The sequence below is a fragment of the Fopius arisanus genome, unplaced genomic scaffold (genome assembly GCF_000806365.1).
Source record: "Fopius arisanus strain USDA-PBARC FA_bdor unplaced genomic scaffold, ASM80636v1 scaffold00069, whole genome shotgun sequence".
In the NCBI taxonomy this organism is placed as follows: domain Eukaryota; kingdom Metazoa; phylum Arthropoda; class Insecta; order Hymenoptera; family Braconidae; genus Fopius; species Fopius arisanus.
The window spans coordinates 392,074-418,003 of NW_011887808.1; the positions used below are offsets into that span (position 1 = coordinate 392,074).

General features: G+C 35.4%; 1 protein-coding gene across 2 annotated transcripts; it reads left to right on the forward strand.

Annotated features, from left to right (window-relative positions):
• Window positions 1-648: 648 nt before the first annotated feature.
• On the forward strand, window positions 649-24,550 carry ptc (protein patched). 2 transcript variants are annotated; one of them, XM_011309632.1, is made up of 10 exons: window positions 649-1,372; window positions 5,419-5,611; window positions 14,454-14,652; window positions 16,088-16,160; window positions 16,568-16,659; window positions 17,266-17,473; window positions 19,663-21,891; window positions 22,395-22,880; window positions 23,010-23,169; window positions 23,545-24,550. In XM_011309632.1, exons 1-10 carry the CDS (start codon window positions 1,172-1,174, stop codon window positions 23,685-23,687), a joined length of 3,984 nt encoding a protein of 1,327 aa, XP_011307934.1. In that variant the 5' UTR covers window positions 649-1,171; the 3' UTR covers window positions 23,688-24,550. The 2 variants fall into 2 exon arrangements, with proteins under 2 accessions (XP_011307934.1, XP_011307935.1); XM_011309633.1 differs by lacking the exon at window positions 23,010-23,169.
• Window positions 24,551-25,930: the final 1,380 nt, after the last annotated feature.

Here is a 25,930-nt window from a genome sequence, read left to right on the forward strand (position 1 = left end):
CACCTTTCCTTAATTACCCCCATCAAACTATTTTACTATTTATCAGCATTTCTCATCATTCCATAATCAGGCTTTTCCCCAATATATCACACATTTTTCAAATTGCATATTGGACACTTAAAATTGGACAAATTAATTTTATTAAGAGCTGAGAATTATTGTGAGTTTTACTCTCTTTTTCCTTTGAATTGAAAAAATAAACAAATTTGCAACTAGATTTTGTGTTAGATATTTATTGCTCGATGATTTTCAATTTTATGAGGGAATTTAAAAATTCATGTGAGCAAATTGTTATGAGAAAATCGTAGAGCATCGTGATGCAAGTGATAAAAAAAGGGTTGAAGATTTTAGTTGACATAATTTTTGGGGAACTGATGAGTAAAATAATTGAATAGGGATTGAAAAAAAAAAAAAGAAAAATAGCAGTGAGGGTTCCCAATGAAGTTACGCGCCTGGATGTTTGCGCAGTGGATGGAGACTGGGTTGTGAATTCTCTACGACTTTCGAGAACACGAAGCCAAACTCCTCTGGTGCCTCTGGTACATTGATCCAAGTAGTGGGGATAGGTTGGATCAACTATGGCCGTGTGCTGGTGGGCAGGCCACGAAAGAAATGTGGCACCGACACTTCCCTTAGTACGAACTTAGACGGCACCAAGTGTCGATCGCAGCCGAGAAACAACTCGGTAGAAAAAAAAAATCCTCATTACCCAGTGCTCACATTCACACGAGTGATATAAACAAAGTTGAATCAGCAGTGCACCTTTTAATTTAAAAAACACCCTGTTCCCCTTTCCAATCACACCGGAGGATTGCTCCAGTATAAATCCAACGTTTGTGTTGTGTTGTGTGCAGTGTGAGTGCGAGTATTACTCCAATCGAAGAAGAATCAGTAAATGAAAAAGATCAAAACGATCAAAAAGATAAGGTAAAAATTAAACGGGATAAAATAATAAGTAAAAATAAAACGCCAGGAAGTCAATAATAAAATAGTGGATGAGGGCTGCGGGTGATTACGGCTCCTCAAGTCCATTGCTATCGCCGAGTGTGTCAATAAATAAGTGGATTGTTTAATGATTTTGTTGGTAGGGAATGTGAGGGGTTGGGAAAAGCTGAGAATATTGATAATAATTTTAGCGTGAGTGTGTGCCGGTGCAAATGCATGACGGATCATGGTCACTGCGTCCGGCCCTACAGGGATCCTAGCGGGACGCCCTACTGCATCAACGGCACAGTCACAGCAGCAAAATGGCACTCACGATTCAAAAAATATTCGAACAATCGATGACCATGATAGACGTAGACACCAGTCTGATTTATATGTCAGACCCAGTTGGGCTGATGCAGAAATTGCATTGGATCAAATCATCAAGGTTTGTGTTCACCCCCTTATATTTCTCTTACTTCTTTCACTTCTTTCACTTCTTTCACTTCTTTCACCTTTTTCACTTATTTTACCTCTTTTACCTCTTTTATTCATTTTATTTCTTTACTCTCTCCATTTGTTCATTTGTTTTTATTCTTTATTTTTATTATTTTTATTTCCTCCACTTCTCTCACTTGTTGTTACACTACATTGTTTACATTCTGCATTGGCCAGTGAACTCACTACTGGGCAAATCAATACGATACGGCCTGTGCTGTCGTCGGTGTCTCCAGGAATTGCAAATCCTTTCAAATTGTTATCTTTTTTATTTTGGCTTTTGCTTTTTTATTCTCCGGGTGAAGATGGAAAAGATATTTCTTGGGTTTTTTTTCTTTATTTCTTTATTTCCTCTTGCCGTCGGTTTTATTGAAATATTTTCGAGGAGACTGTACTCGAGAGTGGCATTCAAAGGGGACTGTTAGCTGTTAGCTTTCACACACGTGGGTGGTCTTGACGGTTTTTTTTTCTCTCCCGGTTTGATAAAAAAAAGATAGGGAAGTAATGAGAGGTTTATTTTATTCGTTATGGAAAATTGGTGATTTTTTGAGGGGAAATTGGAATTTCCGTTTGGTGATGGTTTGGGAGGGGTCTCTGGGTTTTTATAAGTGAAGCCGAAACGATCTTTCAAATGGTCGGTGAAGAACCAAAGGATCCCTTCGAGACCATTCCTGGAATAATCTGTTTTCCCTGGGTCCTCGGTGATGGGAACAGAAAATAGGGGAAGACTTGCACTGTGAATTTCAAATTCTTTACAATATTGATGACAATCGGAACTTCTTTATTGTTCTGGAATCGAATAAAAAATGAAATGCATAAAAATTTAGAGTGTCCGTATTTTGAATTCATTAAAATCCGTAGAGGTTAAAATTCTCCCTGCCAATTTTTTATGCGGAAAAGCAATTCTCCGCATTGAAGATTTCCATTTTTTTTTCTTCTATTAATTTATAAGTTATGAATATTTATACAACTGTTTGAAGTATTCGTTTTGCTTTGTTATTCTTTAATTATTTCACTGATTTGATTGGCATTTTGTGGGCTGGGTATTTAGTAGCTAAATAGCTCAAGGACAACCAATTTAATGCCCCATTTAATGTAATTAATCCGACAAGTTCAATATCATGAGTTCAACATCGTTTCCTCGGGGAGTGATTGATCTCATTTTATAGCAGCATTCAGGACCTACTACAATTGCTGAAAATCAATAAACAAATGAACATTTTTTTTTAAATTATAACTGAAAAAAAAATGGGATTAATGGCTGAATATGTCTCAATAACCGTAAAAATAGCGTAAACTTTTTCGATAAAACTGTGCTTTTAAAAATAAAATTCCGTAAATGAAAAAACAATTATAGAAATATCAAATTTTATTTACATAAACGATATTGCAATTGAAACGGGAAGCATTGATAAAGAATCGATATTGTATCACTCATTTCTCAACTCTTTCATAATTCTACAAACATATATAATGAATTCCCTTTATTATTCGATGGAAGGCCATCAGTAGGTCGTAACCTGTGGGTTATTTAACCGTTTAGTTTTACTGTGTATGAATCTTTCAAATTTCGGGGAGTAAAATATAAAATGTGATTTGTGATGGCAACTTTTTAATTGTATCCATAATATCCATTTTTGTTGTCTATCGAATATTTTGTTTGCTGATCTCGGAAATTTATGGTAACCGGAAGATGTTAAATTTCGTCCCGTTGGTCCCACAAAAATATAAAAGTTTGAAGTTTCTTCTTATTTTTCCTCGTTCTTTCCATGTACCTGAAGGCAAAACCTGACTGTATTCCTCTACCTCTGGTCTTCTCACCCCACCGAGGGCCCCAAACGCGTTTTATTCGACCACCGCAGTCGTTGACGACTTCATCCAGGTCCTGAAAGAGCCAAAAATCCAGCTACTGTTATTATACCACCGCATCCCTTCTCCTTAAGTCACTATAAAAAAAATAACAAATCTTGATTTTAAACTCACTCGTAGTCATCGTAAAAGTTATCTGCATGCTTTGCGGCCTGATTCAGGGACCACCCGGGCAGACACATGATCTTATTACATTGGAATATGACCCTAAAAATATTCCAACGCATTAACTGATGAAAATTGTTTACAATAAATGCCCCTGATTTTCCCTACAAGAGTTTCAACTGGAGAAATACGACCAACTAAAATCACTGGCTCAATCCAGCTCACGCCATATTATTTCACCCTCAAAACCCTCAAAACAAATTTACTGAATGAAATTTCTCAAATTCTCGTCTCCCACATGGATCAATCAATGTTTCTACTCTATCGCTCGTCATTAAATGGTGACAAAAAAAAAATGTAGCCCCATGTGGCAACCGGGATTTACCTGTTACTCGAAAATGTTTGAAGGATATAATGTTACCCGAAACTCTAGCTTTCTAGTTAGCAAAAAAGGCAGCCACAGTTTCTCTACACTCCTCATGTTTAATTGGTTGGAAAAACGCCTTTTGCCACTTGATACTCGGCTACTGTACGTGGATATGCAAAACCACCTTGTAATCCTTACTTTTTTTTTTTTACTTTCAATGAGAATTCATCCTCCTGCCTTCTACCTTCTGCCTTTTGCCTTCTGCAGTATTGTTTTTTTTATTAATACCAGGGGTAAAATTGTTTCAGGGAAGGTAACTGTAAAGATGCCCCCCTTCCTCTTTTTAGTTTTAGTATCGAACGAGGAGATAGTAGGATGGGCGTGCGCCTATATCCTTTCCATTCTACCTCGACGACTCCTTTTTCTTGCTCACTCTGCAGGGACAGGAAAGATAGGTATTGTTGCGGGTGGTCCACAAGGCACATTGTCAGAGTGGCCACCAGGTAGTGTGCAACGTTGCCGCTCTCGCAATGTTGCTCAAGTTTCTACCTGTCCCCCTCAAATCCCCCTTAAAACTCCCCTCTATCCCTCCTCCCTTCAACCTCCCCTGGTTGCTGTACTCCTGGAGTTTATGCACAACATGGTACGACGTAACAGCTTGTTGCCTCCTCTGGTCAAGACATTTTTCCGTATTTTTGAGGGACACTCAGAAATTCTTTGAAATTTCAGTTACAAATGTCATCTGGATTGTTGAGGGTGTATAAGTTTCAATCGGTGACCGGCAAATATGTACTTGAATACTTGAATATTTGGTACTTTACAATTATTAAAGCACGATAATACCTTATATATCTTGAATTTTTGGGATTGCCATGGCAATATCATTAGGATCTTTCAAGCTGCAAATTTAAAACAGTGATGGGTAGTATTTTGACGATCTTAAAGGATGGAATACTCAAGTATTTAGTACTACACATTCATTATAAAATACTATAGCAATAGCTCGACATATGAATATATTTTGAATGTATTAAAATTTTTGAGTTTGTATCAGACATGAACACAAAAGTATTCGGAAGATTCCAAGTACTTGGCACTTCACAATGCATGAATCCCAACAGTACCTCGGAATACATACTGAATCTTTTGAAATTCGCTTCATAATGTCATCTGGATTTTCAAAAATATGAGTTTGAATGAGGAATGTACAAAAGTATTTAGAAGCTGTTAAGTACTAAACTATTGGTATAAAAGGATGAGCTGAATACCAAAGTATTCAAGTATTCAAGTTTTTTTTTGAACAAATACTAAGTAGTCACCCATCTATAAGGTCTCTAAAAATTCTATAAAATGGAAAAAAAAGTTGGTATTCATGGATTGACAGAATACTAACGATAAAAGTATCTAGTACTGCCACATTAACTGAATATTGAGTACAATAATACCATTTTTTATATGAAGAAGAGATTTTGAGACACAAGATTTTGAGAGACCTCTTTTGATGACAAGATATGATGGAGGGAGGAGACAAATATTCACTCATCATTGTGAAAAGTTGCATTGATACATCGATGCCCGCATGTTTTCTTTAAAAACATCACTTCCGCCTTTAAAGTGGGACATGTGAAATGTTATGAATGATGATTTACTTTTAGGGGAAGGCTGAGGGTCAAAGGTCGGCCATTTGGATTCGTGGCAAGCTGCAGGACGAATTGAACCAATTGGGATATTTTACTCAGAGGCACGCGGGCAAGGTTCTTTTTGTAGCGGTATTATTATTAGCTACATTTTGCATTGCACTGAAATCCATCCAGGTGCATAGCAAAGTCGAACAGCTGTGGATACAAGGTAAGGATTCTTTCATTTGTTAATATTTTTCGGAGCATCTTTGTGATAATTTGAAATATTGCGAAAACGAATACCGTAGCACGGATTTTTATTTTTCTATATGTTCCTTTATATTATTCGATTTTTAAAGAATACAATCGTTTTGGAGGGAAATTTAATTCTTTTTATTTTTTTGAACTGCTAGAGGTCAATTATAGGGTCAAATCATATTAATTCTTTATCAAATACTTTATTGAGTAAGAGACGTAGGAATTAATACTATAATTAATTTATTGATATACTATTGAATATTTTTGGTTAAAAGTTGTGAGGCTAGTCTTGGAAATTTGTATGGTATTGAAGTCTCATTGAATTTTTATTGTTCAGCGCTTTAAGAATGTTAAATTAATTATTCTTAATGAATTGATTAATAATTATTCTTTTTATACGTAACAAACCAAAAATTTAACATGAATTTAGGAAAAATTACGATCTGCTCCGCGGAAAATAATTATCATATAAAAGTTTTGTCATTTTTTCCGGAACGAAATTTCATTCCAAAGTTATGACGTTTTAAATTGATTTTCGGTTGAACTTTCTCTTCATGTAAATGGAATTTCCTGTCAAAATAATTTCTTAACTATTTAAAAAATTTAGATATCTTTCTAATCGCTTGTCTGCGAAGGTCATTAACTTCTAAATTATTAATAAATGTATCGGTGAGAGAAAATCGGTTTTGCCTGAAAAAAAAAGGAAGGATCATGACGTGAACGAATGGTGATGATGATGATAATAATTACGATTGCTCAGATGATTTTCCGAGGAGTGAGAGTATTTTGGAAGAAAAAAAAACTTGGAATAACTTTTCCAAATGGTTGTTCCATCCCACCTGTGCTGGGGCTATTCCAGGAATTGAATGTCACGCCTTCGGAGACACAAGGCGGCACATCGACTCGGTTGGGGATTTCGGGTATAAATGGAATTTCAGTTCTGATGAGAAACAGAGATCCTCATCCAGTAGATAGACTTTACCGTCATTTCCATTTTCCAGAGTGTATAAATAAACGGGAGAGTCCCTTTAAAGAGCACAAATGGGCACTGAATGCTTCCGGATGTCTCTTGAACCGATAAAAGCCGTGACCAAAATCTCCCGACAATTCATTGAATTACCTCGTCCAATCAATCGCTACGTTCAATATATTTGGGTTCAAATGCACTCGATGACACCCAAAATTTTAATCGACACTTGAAGATTATTGAAATTTTCTAGTTTTCTGTCAATTTTCAGAAGCAATTCAGGCAAAACATTTAGTTGTGCATGTTCTGTTATTAACTGAAAAAATTATACTATTTTTCTTAAATATTAAAAAGGAAAACAAATTTACTGAGAACATATAAACATTCTTAATATGAAAAAATATATCTCATTCTCAGGAAGTTCGATAATTCAATCGAAGAAAAAGTTTGGAGTGTGTCATTTGAAATTTGAAAATTGGAAATTTCTTCAAAGCATTCAGTCCTTTCAAATTTCAACTACTCAAATTCGTCGCTCCTATTTTTTAATTCTAATAACATATAAAATATAAAATACTAAGTTCATTAGTCGAAAAAATTGAATTTTTTGAAAAACTAGGAAATTTTTGAGTCAATATTTCCCAAAATCCCTTTTGGCGTACTCCATCGATTAAATAAAACAACAATCTAATCGAACAAGTTAAAAAAAAATAACATTCTTCGATTTTTTACATTTTTTTCTGCAATTAACTAGAAAACAACTGAGATAGTTTGCACAACCTAATAATTCAATACATTACAATGCAAGAACTAATATATTCAACAGCAATGATGGATCGAAATATTATTATGTCTAAAAATTTGTTCGGAACTATTCAAATCGTCTAGGTAAAAAATCGTGGAAAAATGGTGGAAAAATGATGGAAAATTGTGGAAAAATGATGGAAATAGGTCATTGGACTTGGTTGGCAATTACAATAACCCCGTGATTAATGGGGGTGAGGGAAATAATGGAAAGTTGAATTTGAAAAAATGTTGGACAAGGGGGTCATGACCATCTCGTGGTGGCGCGCGCCGTTCAACCTCGGTCCTTCCTTTAGCGGATAGTCTTAGTCCTGTACATACACATTGAACATGTGCGCAAATCAGGAGAAAAGGTGACGGTGCGAGGTTTGGCAAAAGAAAGAGCGAGAAGACAAGACCGATGGAAAGCCCACACGTTGACCGTCATCTCCAGCATGAATAAAACAAGGACACCAAAAGATAAAGTAGAGGAAGGGATAGGATTGGTGAAGAGGAGTGCGAGGGGTACAACGACTGCTTACATCTTCATTAGGCCCTCATGGCACCGGTCAAACCGAGTGAGACGGTACTACAATAAAATAAAGAAACAGAATAACCGAGAAAAAATGAGGGACAGTGAATAAGAAAGTAAGAGGGATAAATGGCTTGGGTCTGAGCGTGGAAGAAGGAAAACTACAGGGTTGGCTTTTGTAAGAACCCCAGCGGGGATAAGAGTCAGAAAGCAAGCGTCGTCCAAAGACCCACCGGGAATCTGTTGTTATTGCACCAAGAGCCCACCGACGGTCCCATAAACAGAGGATCTCATCTTTTCTTTATTATTACCATTATGTTTACCATATTTTTCTCCTTTTTTATACCTTTAAAGTTTAAACAAAAACTCATTTACTATTGTCCATTTTTTCTTTTGCATCGTTGCATTATGGCTTTTATATTTCTGTCATCAATGCAATCAATTTGTGATGGAGATCATTTTTTCTTCTGGGTTATAAGGAAGAGGATATGAGTTGTGTTAGCAGGGGAAATGACGATGGGGTGGGAGAAGTAAACAATTGAGATTTTTGAGTTTTCGATGGTATTTTAATTAGGGAATGGAGAAATGTTTCTGAAAGGTTTCTTCAGGTGAATGGTCTTAATTATCTGTAACTGTAACCAGTGGAATGTGTGAGTGATGCATGGAGGGTTTCGATTTTGATTCTCATGCTGAAATCTCTTCAATTTTACGTAAACAACCATTTGTCATTCAATTAAGAGTTTCTTGGAAATATTTATTACATTGGAAAACTTGCGTCATTTCAAATTCTTCAGATTGAACTTGAATCTCCATTTCACAAAAATTTAGCGTTGCATAAGATCTGTGGGACTAGATTTAAAGCTGCCCTGGAGGAATCAAAATTGTTTTTTTTTCCTACATTTTTTAAAAAAGTGTAACTGTTTGATGAACTCACCATTCCAGTCATGGATAGAAACCAGAGGCGAGTCTACGAGGTTTTTTAGTGCTGCCTCATGGCTTGTCAATTTCTTAAGAATCGGATGGCTCATCATCGAACCGCAATCGATCACATACATAAATGCATACATACCTCCCCCTTGAAAGGACAAATGCGGCAATCTTCATATTTCGAATTTGGAATTTCTAATTAAATAAGTTTCGAAAGGTTTTTCTATGAAACTCAAAAACAGAGGACAGGATTGTTCTCATTTAATGGATTAATTCATCGATTGAGTTAAAAACAATCAAAATTGTCTCATATCGCCAGAAATTGTTATTGGATTACTAAAAAAAAGCGATTACTACCGTTTCTTCACATGTTTCTTGCAAACAACTACAGAATCGCTGATACGATCATTTCCACAGTATCAGTAATCATCAATCGTACTCAAAAATATTGAATTGCATTATTCATTCAATCATGTGGCAAAATTTTGCTGGAGTACATTGGATTTGACATTTTTTAAACTGATTCAAGTGTTTTAGGAGAAAAGGTCAAGTTCGATGGAGATTGGGATATTGGATTTTTGGGGTGGAATGAGGTGATAAAAAATAGGAATTTTTATGGGATGGAGGGGTTTTGGAAGAGTTTTGAAGAGTGAGAGGATTTGAGCACCACCGGGGATTGGATGGGGGCTCGGTTCCGGTGAATGGTCGCGGTGGGTGGCCCCAACTGTTGGCTTGGAACTTCATGGTGCGCCAGAGAGTCGAGCAGTGGGGCCCCTGCCCCTGCGTGCCAGTACACAACCAACACTAAAGAACCTTTTCTCTCTTGGCTTTTTTTTTTCACCGTCCTGCTTTTATGAAGCCTCTGTCCTTCTTCCACACACCATCCACTAACGCTGCTTACTCTCTTTTCATGGCCATCAACCCCAAAATTTTATCTTTTGAGAAAAATGAATTTTCTTGGAATGTCGGGGTCAATTGGCTGGAAGTACAGCTGAGGCCTACAGTTCAGATTTGACTCTTCATCATTTTTCGCATGGTTTTACGTTGGGTTGATCAGTTCTATTTCCGTAATGTCGAATTCAGGAAAACAGTTTGGAGTCCTGTTGGTAGAATCTCAAAATACTATGAAATCTAAAATTTCACTGTTGGAGAAAAATTTATTTTCTTGGAATGTGGAATGTGGAATGTCAATTGACTCACAATATAGTTAAGGTCTACAGTTTCGACTGGACTATCCATCATTTTTTTAATGATCTAACGTTGAATTGATCAATACTTATTCTCTTTTTATAATTTTAAATCAAGGAAAATAATTCTGTAATCATTGAAGTGAAACTTCAAAATGCCATCAAACCCAAAGTTTTATCAAAATCTTTTACTTCAAGGTAGGCAAATCTTTAAAAAAAATTTAAAAAATTTCTTCGTTGTCGGCGCGATGAAGGCATAATGAGACAATTAATGTTGAATCAAGTCGGTTCTGCTGATGAATGTCAATTGAAAATGGAATATGAATTTCGTAACAATCCAAACTAAAATTGGCAAGAACTTGAGTCGAATTTTCTAACATGTTGAGCTCATCCTGGTGACTTGACCACGATCAATTTTCTATTCTTCCCTACTTTTTGTGAAGTTTGCCGACCCTTACAGAAATATATTTTACCTCAGAAATCTACTACATGGGTTTACCTGCAACGCCCATTCCCTCACCCAAAGAAATCACTCGGTGGAACAAAAGTATCGACGTTTCGCTTGATCAATTCATGAAAGCTTTCCCCAACTTCTATATTTTTTCTCAAAACAGTTACGAAAAGTTATGGGAATAATTTCAATATTCTCCGTAAGATGATTTTTCTTTGGGAAATGGGCGGTGAACTCAATGAGCACACGTGTGGTACTTGTTTTCACACGCTGTTAATCTGTCCACACGTGTTTCCTTAACGTTTTTCTCCATTTTTCAAACTGCCAACAGTTGGTGTGGATGGACCAAGGATGTTACATGGCTTGAATAATACGGAAGTGAACACTTCACAGGAGGATGTACCGGAAAATGTAACATGAGCGTATCCTTCATTCCTTTGTGAAGAAACAAAAAGTCTCGGAGGAGAAAAAAAATATGAATAATATTCATTATTAGTCTACCCAGACAGGAGTATACTGTCAATATGTCAACGAATTGTCAGTCTCTTGTCAAATTCAGAATGATAAAAATTGAATTTCATGGCCTGTTGACAGCCAATTTTCAAGGCGGGAAACCATGAAATTAACATTTTTATTAAACTGGACAATCAGTAAAATTACAAAGACTTAATGAAAATAAAATTTTCATTTCCCGTCGAATATAAATGGATTTCTCTGTAATTTTCAATCTATTAAAAATTCAATTTTATTTAATATTCCATTTCCATGATTTTGATGACTTTGAAAATTCAAATTTTCATTAAAAAATTAATAATCTTTTACCTCGAAAAATGAAATTTTACTGACTGTCGAAAATTTATAACAAATTAAATAACGATTTAAATCAAAATAGAATGAAAACTCACATAATTGAATATCGTTTAAATTTTGAGAAATTTCTGGATCTGTTGCTAACAAAACTGCAATTAAAAATTCTACCATCAAAAACTTCGGCAAATGAAAATTTTCCCAAAAAAATCGTAGAACCCCCAAAAGTGAAGGAACATAGGGTCATGCATGCTTACACATTTTTTACCGAGAATAATGAGAGCTAGAAAAAAGATCCCAATGACAAAATGACCATTTTCTCTGAGTGCCAATATATTTTCAAAAAAGTAGCCAAATGAGAGGAGAAGAATGCTCTTCCCCTAGTTAACCACTTGGCATGAGAATAATATGACGTGTCAATGACGGTTCCATGACCGTCATGTGACGGCCATGAAATTACCTATAGTACCCCTAATAATATGAGATAGATAAACGGACAAAGTCCTGGTGCCTGCAATTACGGTAGCCGGAAGGGTACCAACTCATCCCGATACAAATAGCGGAGAGAGACGAGATAAATAATTACAGAGACGCCCCGTCGATAAATCAAGAAATTTTCTCCCTCTACCTAATAAAACGGTAATACTCCTGGTACCCTTTGCTGGGTCGTACCACGTTAACTCCTTTATTCCAAGTGCCTCCTGGCATTCATCTTTCTTGCCCTGTACTGTCTTTATTACGAGACAGGGACGCCAAGGCGCCCGCATTCTACTCGCTGATTCATCCCGCGTTATTTTGCAGCCCATCAAGGCCACTAGGAAGCACGTGGACGCTTTAACATTACCGTTTTATCATTTTTATTCTTTTTATTTTTCATTTGTGGTGTAACGGTTGCAATCTCGCTACTCTCGCACTCTCAAATTTCATCTCAATCATCTCAAGGGTCTAGGCACTTGGCAAATCTTCCTGTCAAGCTTATCCCATTTCCCCCATGACTTCCATTGATTACTCGGAATCATCATAACTTCTGGCCCTACGGGCTTTAAGGGTCAAACACTTGAGATCAAGGTTTTACACTTTTTATTCTTTCATTTCTCGCCTTTTTAGTCGTGGCGTGACGACTGCGATTTCGCGAATCTCACATTATCAAAAGGTTCAACAGATCAAACTTAGAGGTCAACCCTCAGCTGGAGCTATAAAAAACTTGTCTCTTGTTTTTTTCAAATTCATAATCAGAGAGTCTCCATGGAGGTAGTTATTTTGAATACAGTAACATCGACAGATCATGGTTAAATGGGGATCAAATGTTTTTTGCTAGTAAATGAAAATATAATGTTTGTCAAATTTGCAATGTGCGATTTTGCTCTTATGTACATGTATTGGGCGACCGACGATACTTGAAAAAAAATTATCTAAATCTACCTAATCATGGCTCAAAATATTGATATCATTGTTAATTCAACAAAAGATGATTTGTTAAAGTGAATCAATCCAATATTGATTAAACAATGTTTACCAGTAACATGACCCGTCCACATTACACTCAAATCGATTTCAATGTTAGCAATTCCATCAAAGAAATCGAATTCTTAGACTATTCCAATTTTTAAATAAATAATTAAACTGAGAATAACCCAGAAAAAAATGTTGAATCGAAAATCGTATGGGAAATGTAAACAATAATGTAGGCAGTCTATAAAATTTGTTCTGATATAAAATTATTTATTTATTATTAATTTTTTTGTTGTCGAATTCTCCTATCGATAATCATATAGAATTATTTGAAATATTATTATAGATTATGATCATTATGATATTTTATACAGAATATTTTATCGATTTCCTGTATAATAATAATCCTACAGCTTCACCTTGGAATTCATCCAGGAAATGATGGAAATCTTTGATTATCTGTAATCCAGTGAAGAATTGCAAGATTCTGTACAGAATTTTCAGTAGGATTTCCCGTATAACATTTAAGTACTTGAAAAATGGAAGATTTTTCCGTGTAAATGCCGGGCACTCGCCCTCCAGGATACATATCTGGAGATATCGGTCCTCTGGACCACCCGCAGCCTCAGGCAGTGATACTCAACTCGTTTGGATTGAATGAGCTTATGTTGGGGGATTATGAGGATATTTTATAATGGGTTGAGCACAGCTGGTGACGCGGTGCTGGACGGGTGGTCCTCGGGGCCGCGCCGTGGCGGAACGAGCAAATACGCCGTCGGCATTTTTGACGGTGAAATCCCACTAGGTGGGATACAACGGGCTCCTTGCCAATTCACTCCATTACTATCTCTATCCTCATTTTGACTTTTACTTTTCCTTCCGAATTCAACCAATCCATCCATCTTCAAATTCCAAAACGAAATTTTCCATTTTTCATTATCAATTCAATAGTAGAAAGCTACTTCTATAATTCTTCAATTTTCTGTCTCCGGTTAGTTCAATATAATCTCTAAATCCCACATATGCCATTTTTAAATGCTCTATCTACATAGGATTATTTTTTTTAAGATTCATTTTACACGGAGACGAAATGGCATTCCATAAATTTTCGATATCCATGAAAATGAAATTTATCATAAACTTTGTGGGATATTAACATTTTCAGAAATTGATCCCGTAATTAATTTTATGTAGAGATCGCTCCGTGGGTTCTCCACTTACAGAATATTATTTTAGAAAATGTTTCGTGATGTACTCGAAGAATATCACAATTAATTATTATTAATTATTTCGATTAGTTATTTTATTTTAATTTGACTGAATTACCATTGTAATATATAATGACATTCAAAAAGTAATTAAACTCATGAACAATCGACTGAGCTCCAAACAAATACAACAGTAACAAAATGTTAAAATGAATATTCCAATTTAATAAAAATAATTATCCCTTCGGAGGCAAATCACTAATTTATTAAACAAAAAATATTGTAAACAATTTTTTTGTTTAATTGCAAATCATTAATGAAGATTAACAACTGTTTTAAGAAGTTATTTAAGTAAATTTTTCTGCGTGTTTTTAAATAGAATAATTGTAAGGAGAAGATTTAATTCCAATGACTGGGACAGGACTTGTAGAGTAATTGATTGATGTTATTTGATTACGCTAACGAAATAAGGCATAAAAATATGAATGTCATTTGTTTACAGATGGAGGCAGACTGCAGCAAGAACTGACATACGTATCGGAGGCCCTCGGTGAATCAGCAATCTCCATTCATCAGCTCAATCAGCTGGTAATACAAACGCCGAGGCACTCGGGGGGAAAAATGTTGCATTCAGCTGCTCTGAAGGACCACTTAGCAATGTTGAAGAGTGCGACGCAAGTTACAATCGATATGTACGAAACGTAAGTAACATTTTTATTTTATAATCATTAGGCCCTTCCAGTGAGAACCCATTTTTCTCAATTTATGATTAGACCACCAATAAAATTCTTATTGTCAGATCAACTTTTCTCAAAAATCCTCCTCTTCACATGTATTCATTGTCATTCTCACTGTCTCTCAATTTCTAGCTTATCAATTTATTTTTAATCGGTAAAATACTGATTTTTTAGATTCGTTTCAAACGAGTGGGGGGAAACAAAATCTCATTTAAGGCGTTATTGCATTGAATGTAATTGTCACGCAATGAGGAGAGTTGTAAAATTTTGAAGTTTGGTTCTGTAACTGTAAAATGGGATAGAATATTTCATAAATTTTGTTTTGAAATTATAAAAACGGTGACATATTCGTTAGGAGGGAATATAAGTATGACGCGTTGTTGTTTCCTTCAATCTTCATAATTAAAAAAAGAATAGGCATGTTCTAATGAATGTGATGTTATTTGAAAGCTAAGAGATATGCTTAGCTGATAAGCTTTCCAATGATATAGAGTATTCATTGAAAATCTTGCGTTTATTTTTATAAAAACATGAAATATATTGTAAAATCACAGGGCAGACATTTCATATGACTTCATACTTTGACATAATTGTTCATAACTAAAACTCAAATATATGCAATTGAATAAAAATAATTTTAATTGAACTCTTAAATAATGAGGTTTAAGATCATACCCATCAAACTCATTTTTTTTATTCACGCAATTATCGAAAATTTGACAAAAATTGAAAGTTCCAAGGTAGACAAGCGTGACACATCTTCAGGTTTGCTGATTTTTAAATAATCGTAACAACGTTTTGCGTAAAGATAAATGCACGTAATTGAACCCACCTGAAAGCTCATTCCGTGATCTTTAAAATAGTATGGAACAACACGCTATTAATATATTACGGGGAAAAGTTTTGAAGGCTGAAAGTATGGACTGACTGGCTACAACGAAATTAAAATTAGAATGAATTGTGTGATTATCTTCGATTCAAGTCTAAACGCTCGTAAAAATTCAATGAAATTTCACATTTTTGTTTAGCAATACGCGAGTCCTTGAATTTAATCAATTAAAATAATTAATCTCCAGTTTTCTATTTGTCTCAAAATTGAATTGTGAATTTTCCTCTGCGAAATTTCTTGGAATTCAAAGAATTATACGAATTTTTTGAAAATGGGTACAAAATTTCGGCATTAATATTTATCAGCGTGTGATAAAACCGTCAGTACGACTCCTATCGCTGTGATAACTCGGTGAATGCTTCGTAAATCATTTCATGTACAAAATTATAAAAGTATCAAGGAGACACGAAAATCATACTGTCATACACATGAATATCAGCGGAAATATTAAATCAATTAGTTCTTTCATTTTTCATTAATGACTCAATATCATAACTTTTTTTTTTACAGCACGTGGGGTCTCAAAGAATTGTGTCATGGACCGAGTATACCGAATCTTGATCTTGAGAACAGCATTAACCAGGTATATAAAAACATGATTACACTTGCGTGTACATTTTCTCTCCCTTGATCGTTCACGTATTAATGTTTATCACGATAAAGTTGTACATTACGCATGTTTTACATTACTCTGTACAAGAGTTCCTAACGACTCACTCGCGAGACGCTTCATCTAGTAAAAAAAAGTTGATGTTAACTCCGCATTAAGGGAGAAAAGAGGAAAAAAACAAAATGCTGACTCAATCTGTCTGAATCTAGTACGAATACTGGGATAACATTTTTTGTAATCATCGAGAAAGTTTCAGATATTGTGTTCGATATTGTGAGAATTAATTGGATCGAATGAATGAAAAAATCTCGATGATTTTAGGCTATTACTTTGATGGGAATTTAATTTTATGGAGTTGAAATTTATTTCTTGTCTTTCAGATTTTTGAGAAAATTATACCCTGTGCCATTATTACACCTCTGGACTGCTTTTGGGAGGGGAGCAAACTTATGGACAATACCGTTCATATTCCGTAAGTTATATGCATTATTTTCAATTTAATACCTTCATCAATAGTTTAATTGCATTAATTAATTTAGAGAAGAATGCTGGACAATTAAATTGACTAATTATCATGAATCGTCCGCTTCTCTTAAATTCATGGTTTTCTCAATGGTTTTACCATTTCCTCCCTTTTTTTTCTTTCATTTTATGTGACAAATCTGCAAAATTATATATCAAATTTAGAGAACTTTATTATCAATAGAAGCGAAAATATTGACAATTAATCGATGAATTGATTAATTGATCGATCTTTCGTTGAATTGAATTAGTTTTTTTAGGAATTCATTCAATCCTGAAATGCTTGAAGAGCAGAATTGAATATTGACTCGATTCAGTGATTCAACTCGAAAATAAATAAATAAATAAATAGTGTAACAATATCTTTTTAATACATTTTGACTTAATAACCGAAACCCTAAGCTTCTAACCGAGTTATTCTAACCATGTTCTCGCTATTTGCTCGGAATTCTAATGAAGGGTTTAATGAATTCATTGAAATGATTCACTCAGTCAATGATACATTGAACAACGCAGACATTGTCATTAATCGGTTTTATTTTATAATTGACAACAGATACAATTCGAAGCCACTCCAATGGACTAGTCTCAACCCGTCTTCTCTTGTGGAGCAGATGAAGGATTTTCACATAACTTTTCCATTCAAAACCCTCGAGGATTACATGAAACGAGCAGGAATAACAAATGGCTACCAGAGTAAACCTTGCCTCGATCCGTATGATCCTGAGTGCCCGAACACAGCACCAAACAAGAATTCACGTCAGGTAAAAATTCAAATCCCTCATTCTTTCCAATCTCCAAGAGTCTTGTCAATGACCTTTCACAAGTTCAATTGAATCACTCAAATATCTGATATTTTCACTGATGATTGCTCGTCACTAAATTAAATACTACTGCTTAATTCATTCTAATAAAGGAACATATCCTTCCGGAATATCAAGTAATAGAATTTGTAATTGGGAATTCACTTGAGGTTCTTATATTATTACAAACAAATCTCAATTTCATTGACAATATGATTGTTCAGGAATTAATTACACTGCATTTTCGATTAATCAAACATTTATTTAGATTCTACTAATTTATACTCATTTTCATAGACAAATCAAATAAGATTTCTATCAAGAATACCATAAACTTTTTCATTGTCAATGTCAGAGATTTTTCACTTCGTTCCAATGTTTTAATTTATTACAATCTACTGAAAATTCATAATTTGCACCGTAAATTTGTATATACTTTAGTCCAAAAATTACCACAAATGAGCTATTCCAATTATTCCACATGAAATTTTTCAAGGAAAACGGCCCCTTGATTTTAACGACTAAAACCACCTTGGCTGGAGATTTTCCACAATCCTTGGAAATGGTTTAATTTTTTCTGTAGTCCTATTGACTCAAAAGTATTCCTTCATTCATGAGATTAAAAAATGGAGTCATACGATGTATAGTTCCGATATGGAAATGGTAAATGAGAAAAATGAAAAGAAAATGAAAAAAAAAGGAAAAATAAAAATGAGACGATGGATATGCAAGTCGCGTGGATGGACGGGTAGCATTAAAATAATAAAATCGCAAGATGTGTGTCATTATTGTGCTACGCCGGTGGTCGGCCGTAGATTTTCTCAAGTAAAAGACGAAGAGAGACAGCTTAAACACCGCCGGCTATTACCCACCCATCATTTCACTGGCATTATTAACATACACGGTGCCTCAGTGTCTCGTCTCCCTCTCCATTTCTCCACTCCATTCACCCTGTCCTTTTCTTCATTCCTTTTGATTTTTTTTTACCACCAATGTGTGTACAAGCAACATTTGCGCTCTTTCTCTTTCACGTGATTACCGCTAGTCAAGATGTTCATGATGCATCAGTAAATACTCACGTCTAATGCCAAACGTATCCCTTCTTAGTATTCATTTTTCCATCGCAATAAATTAATTGCACATGTGTTATTTATCATTTATTTCTATTCACAATTATTCACGATTATATTGGCAAGAAATAATAATAAAAATAAAAAAAAATCCAATGATAACTAGGAATTTTCAATTTAGTTGGAACATGAAAAAACTCTCGAGTGAGAAATAGCTTCTGCACGATGAACCAATAAATGGATAAAGTTGTACCAATTAATTTCTCGTAATTGATTCTTCAATCAATTTATGTATCTCATTTAACTGCAATCTTTTAAATTTCTATCAGCAGTTCACCCGAGTTCGCTCCTCTCCCTATCTTTTTACCCACCATCCCAGGTACTCCTGTCCGTAGTTAAGGTAATTGCACTTAATGGGCGAGAGCACTCTGCATACTTCTCCCACTTTATTTTTTTCTCTTTCTTCATTCATATTTTTTGCACTTATTTCGTTTTTTACCCCCGGAGGATGCAGCAAAACCTCGTAAATTTATCGAGTGGATCGATCATTTCCTTTCCTGGGCGCTTCGACAATATTCACTGGAGGGTACAAAATTTTACAACGAATTGTCCTGAATATTGCGCACACGCCCTCAGGGAGGTGCACAAGGATAGAGGGCTAAAAAGAATGAACTCAAGAGCCCGAATTCTTTGGACATTAGTCCCGCACACCTGCCTTTCGCCTCTCCTCTTATTGGGAGAGCGGATGAGGTCTTTCAACAGCTGCTAGTTCTTAAAAATCCTTGTTCCAGAGTTAAAGGGGCGTATATAAAAGATATCAAGTACGACTTCATAAACATCCGCTCTGGGACAAAAAACGCCGAAAAGAAATTTTTCAAATTTACCATTTAATGCCAATTAAATAATACTCAAAACCAATACACATGCACACACACATTTTCAATGTTCAACAGTAACAATATTGAATTCATTTAGATGAATGCAAATGAATAAATAAAATGATAAAGTGGGTAAAGCTCAAAGTTTAGATAATAGTTGATGTAATGTCATTATTATTAATCGATAAAATTTTGGTTGCAGCTTCCAGATATCGGTTACGAATTGACTGGCGGTTGTTACGGTTACGCAGCGAATTACATGCACTGGCCAGAGGAACTGGTGGTTGGTGGTGGTGAACACAACGAAAACGGTTACCTAAAACGCGCTGCGGCCCTTCAATCAGTCGTTCAGCTGATGGGTGAGCACGAATTCTACAATTACTACCGAAATCACATGAAGACCGAGCGGATAGAATGGACGATGGACAAAGCCTCCTTGATAATGGAAACGTGGCAGCGAGCATTTAGCGATCAAGTGAGACGCCACTTGAATTCATCTGGTGCTTCAGCCCTCTACAACTCTTACACCTTCAGTACAATAACGATGAATGACATTCTAGGAAAGTACAGTCAATTCTCCATAATGAACATTGCTATTGGCTGTGGCCTAGTCCTCATCTACTCATCCGTTGTTCTTCTGAGGTGGAAGGATCCTGTGAGATCCCAAGCAGGAATTGCTGTTGCTGGTGTTGTTCTTGTTTGTGCAACAGTAGCTGCAGGCCTGGGCTTCTGTGCAATACTCGGAATTCCCTTCAATGCAATCACAACCCAAATCGTTCCCTTCCTTGCTCTTGGCCTTGGTGTTCACGATGTATTCCTTCTGACTCACACGTACGCTGAATTAGCAGTTAATGAAGTACCGAGTAGTGAGCAGACTGGAGTCGTTCTAAAAAGAACTGGAATGTCTGTCTTCTTGAAAGGAGTGAGTAATGTCACGGCGTTCTTTGCTGCTTCAATAATTCCAATCCCAGCGCTAAGAGTCTTCTCTCTGCAAGTTGGAGTTCTCATTCTTTTCAATTTGGCTGCTATGCTCGTCGTGTTTCCCGCTATGATCAGCATTGATCTGAGAAGACGAAGGTACGGGAGATTCGATATCTTCTGCTGTTACTTACCCGCCACCTCGGAGGATAAAAATCGAACGGTGAATCATCGTTCTACTTCGGGGCGATCGAACAGAAAAGAGATTCACTCGGAAATTCTCTCGAAACGAAGTGACAGATATGAGTCATGGGTGGGGGGCACCACCGCCGATCAGGATAATGATAAATACAATTCTGAAGAGGACACTTTAACTGGTTGCACGCAAGATGAATGTTTGACGTTCTCATTAACAAAGTTCGCTGCTAAACATTATGCCCCATTCGTCACCAAACCGACCACCAAGGTCTTTGGAATTTTGATACTCTTTGTTGTCTTATCTGGTAGTGTTTGGCAGGCTATCAAGGTTGAAGACGGATTGGATCTGACTGATTTGGTTCCCCAGGGCTCTGACGAACACGCTTTTTTGACAGCGCAGACAAAGTACTTTGGATTCTACAATATGTGGGCCATCACTGGAAGAGACTTTGATTATCCGAACAATCAGAAGTTGTTGCATGAGTATCATGAAGCCTTTATGAGAGTCAATAGGGTTATAAAGAATGACGATGGTGGTTTGCCCAAGTTTTGGCTGGAGTTTTTCAGGGATTGGTTGAGAAATCTCCAAAATGCTTTTGACAAGGATTATAAAGACGGTTGCATTACGCAAGAGAGATGGTACAAAAATGCGAGTGACGAAGCCATTTTGGCGTACAAATTACTGGTGCAGACTGGACACGCTGATAATCCTGTGGATAAGACTCTTCTGACACAAGTGAGGTTCGTGGATTCTGATGGGATTATCAATCCAAGGGCGTTTTACAATTACTTGAGTGCTTGGGTTCACAATGACATTCTCGCTTATGAAAGCAGCCAAGCTAATCTCCGACCTCAGCCAAGGACTTGGATCTTTGCTAGAGACGATGAGGATCTCAAGATCCCCAAGAGTTTACCTCTAACTTATGCACAGATGCCATTTTTTTTGCACAAATTGACGGATACTACTGCTATCACTGAACTCATCAGCAGCATTAGGAGCATTTGCAAGAGATTCGAGGAGAAGGGACTTCCCAATTTTCCGTCAGGAATTCCTTTCGTCTTTTGGGAATACATGGATTTAAGAAGATGTTTGGGAATTGCTCTTGTTTCGGCACTGGGTGTCAGTGTCATTGTCATGGCAATTGTACTGTTAAATCTGTGGGCTGCTCTGCTAGTTGGCACTTCCTTGGCCGGAGTTGTACTCCAGTTGGCGGGAATTATGAGATTGGTGGGGATGAAACTCAATGCTGTCCCTGCTGTTTTGCTGGTTGTCAGTGTGGGAATCGCTGTTCACTTCAGTGTTCACATTTGTTTGGTGAGTAGTCATTTTAATTCATTAATTAAATTTAATCATTTTTAATGTCTGAATGGCTTTAATAAGCATTTTTTTAATAGTGTCTACATTCTACGTACATCTTTGAAGGCTTAGCTTTATTTCAATTTTTTATAATGCATTCTGTGAACTTAATATTTACATTTTTCAATCATTAATAATATCCGTACAATTAAAAATGAATATTGGATTTTAAATGGCAATAACTGAAATATAATATTTATCCAAACGTTTGTTTGTCCATAAAAAAGAACATTTCAATTAATTTAAAAGACTGTGAAAATTGATTTCAATAAGTACTATGTATTTAGATAAATATAAGTAAATGGACAACATTCACTTAGAAACAAATAGTTAATCAATGAGCAACAAATAATTAATATCCAGAACAACTGCCAAATTATAGTGCATTGTTATGATTTGTAATCTTGATGTTTTACTAGAATATTATGATAATTTGTAAATGTTTAAATTTCTCATTCCAGAGTTTCATAACGAGTGTTGGTAGCAGAGATCGTCGAGTACGTCTTGCAATAGAGCACATGTTTGCCCCAATAATTCACAGTGCCCTGACAACAGCCCTCACAGTGGGGATGCTGGCATTTTCCGACTTTGAATTCATAGTCAGATACTTTTTCCTGATTCTCATCTGCCTGATCGGAATTGGAACCGCCAATGGACTGTTCTTCTTCCCAATCTTGCTGTCACTGGTGGGACCATCACCAGAAGTTATTCCTCATGAACATCCAGATCGAATATCAACGCCCACACCACCAGCCTCACCTGTCATTCGAAGATCAAAGCCTCCTGCACCTCCCAGGAGGCCCCATAAAATTGATAGTTCAAGAATTCAGTCGAAACCCTCATTAACAACTATTTCTGAAGAGCCAAATTCACTCAACAGTACGCAAGACTCATGCAGTGCTCAGCCAGAGGTGAAGGTTGAAGCTACCACAACACGTGGAAATCAGGTCAGTTGAATAAATATTTCTTCTCTCAATTAATTATTGTGCTTCAATAATTCTCTTTATTTTTGTAAACTGCATTTATTTGTGTCCAGCGCATGTCTAACAAGTGTTATTTCATTTTTATACTAACAGAACTGCGGCGGTTCTGATACGAGCGGTTCTAGTCGAACATCACCAGTGCCGTCCACATTACATCATCGTCCACATCACACATGGAGTGTTCATTTCGATAGTGACAGGGTCACTTTGGACAGTGATCTTGTCACTGTGCAAGTTCACACCGCACCCACAAGTAAGTTTTTACATTGTATGTTTGAGTTATTGGAATCCTCCATTGATATTTCTGCAACGAAAAATCAATCCAACTTTCTGACTTTCTATTAATTAATCCATTACCACTATTTCTGACCAATCTGTCAAATAAATGATCCAACGCTCATCTCATTAAGCTGAACACATAATTAGCCCAGAATTTGTATCGAAATGAGTGTGTGAAGACAGGATTGTTTAAATTAAATATCAAAATTTTTAAATGAAATCTTTCGAATTGAAATTTCACTGGAGTAATCGTGATGAGTATTGTTTCCAAGAAATAATCATTTAAAAATAGAAATAGCCAATTGAAATAGCCAATTTATTAATTTGGAAATTGCATAAATTGTTTCAGGTGGAGTGGATCGTGGTGAAAAATGCCGGCATTCGTCCTCAAGTAGCAGACGCTCATCACGGTGTAGTGCAAACATTAATACGTCAGAGTCATCGAGTTCGAGTTCTGAGCCGGATATTGACAATGGTAATGCCAAACACTGACAATAATGTATACCGGGACGACCGGCAGCTACTGCTCAAGTACCACGCGAAGCGGGAAAACACAGAAGGCTGACTAGGTTAATTTTTCAAATTTAATCTCTTTATCCCTGTCTTTTTTTTACCCCCAAAAATATTGCAAGTTGACGCGGTTCTTTTGATCGTTCAATTTACTTACTGATAACAAAAAAAATGTATTATAATCCAAAAGAAATGGATTCTAGGATTTCGAGTGAATTGTTAAGAAATGAAAGAACAAATTTCTCAATGAAAAGGAGAATTATATAATTTCTTGAAAATCATAATTTCAAGTATTCTCAAGGGATTGTTTCCCCTGTTCTTTTGCAGATCGAACTGTAAAATGTTCGTCTTTTGTACTTAGATAACAAACTGCATTTTATGCATTTTATTAGGCACATTCGGTAATAATCGTAAAATGTGCCAAATGAAAATATGTAAATGAAATTTTTTTAATGACTTGAAATGATCAGAGACAGCTGATTAAATAATGAGCAACAAATGTATACGGAAATTAATGTATTCTTCGTATTTTGTCTTTGATGGGTTGTGTAAGACAAGAAATTGTACATAGAATTTCTTCAATTGTTAAGAAGAGCGGAAAAATGAACAAAAAATGAAAACGTTGAGTTCATGAACAAAAAACTAGTTGAATTCGTTACCAAGTGAATTATTGGCTTTTTTGTGAGTTGAGAAGCCTTTGAAATGGTTCATTAGTCACGTGAAAATAAAATTATATTTTACGCTTTTTTAAAGGATTTTGTACTCGAGTATTTTAATACTTTTTTCTTCATGTTCTTGTGAAGATTTCTTATTAAAAATTTTTATTGAATTCCTTTATACATTTTTTTAATCGACAGAAGAGAGATTAATCATTCATTTTCGCTTTTCAATTCATCAATTTTCAATATGAAAATGTCATTAATTTGAATAGCAGAGCATGTGTGTGATTGATTGATTGTGCGATTGCGAGAATCTCAAATTTTATTTATTATTTATTTAAGTCACTAATTTCTCCCATTCAAAACTGTTATTCCGTATTTAAAAAGTTGAACTAGTAAAGGTTTTGTACAATCTTTTCCACTTGGTGGCTTGTAAAATAAATTTTTTAAATACTCAATTTATTTATGTCGTATTTTTCTATTGTGAAAGAATTAAAACTACTTAATTTAACGAATTAAGGTATACATTTTTTTTAAGTATTTTCTTTAGTAAAGTGAAAAATTTACCTCTACTGTAAAAAGCTGTAATATATTGTGTAAGGTTTTAATTGAGTTAGGAGGAAACGATTACTTTGTAATGAATATTTTGATACTGAAAATAAATAATGTACAATGTTGATGATAAAAATTGATTTCCTTCAAATTATTCATCTCGTAATTTCCGCAGCAATTAAACAAGTAGATCATTTAGATTAATTTAAATAAATGATACGTCAAATATGAAGCTTTAAGGCCCGGATGGACTGTCTGGAAAAGATAATTTACTCCAAAATTGGGACTTCTAATTACTCCGTCAATTAATCGTTTTTTCCGATAATTGTTAGCTAGCGGCCTAGTTGTTGACAACCGCTAGAACGCTAGCTAAAAATTATTGAAAAAAACCATTAATTGCCAAAGTAATTAGGAATCCGAATTTCGGAGTAAATTATCTTTTCTAGATAATCCACCCGAGCCTTAATCTTCTATTATATACCTGCAATTCTTGAACCTGAAGCTGGAGAGCATTATCTGAGTTAATCTACTTTACATCTCATTCGTAAAAAATAAAATAAATTACTCAAGATGTTCGTAATATCTTCGAGGTTTATATAAACTTATACTTTTCCTTTTTTTTGACACTTCAATGAAAAATAGAAATTAAAAAATAGAAAAAACTCAGTGTGTTCTGTCTTCTTTTAAGGCTCGGGTGGATTATCTAGAAAAGATAATTTACTCCGAAATTCGGATTCCTAATTACTTTGGCAATTAATCGTTTTTTTTTCAATAACTGTTAGCTAGCGTTCTAGCGGTTGCAACAACTAGGCCGCTAGCTAACAATTATCGGAAAAAACGATTAATCGACGGAGTAATTAGAAGTCTAGATTTTGGAGTAAATTATCTTTTCCGGACAGTCCATCCGGGCCTTAATCAAAATTTACACTTCTTTGTGGTTGATCGGATTGACGTGACAAAATATACCGTTTTTAGGTTTCATAATTATTTAATGAATTACAAAATATAATGATT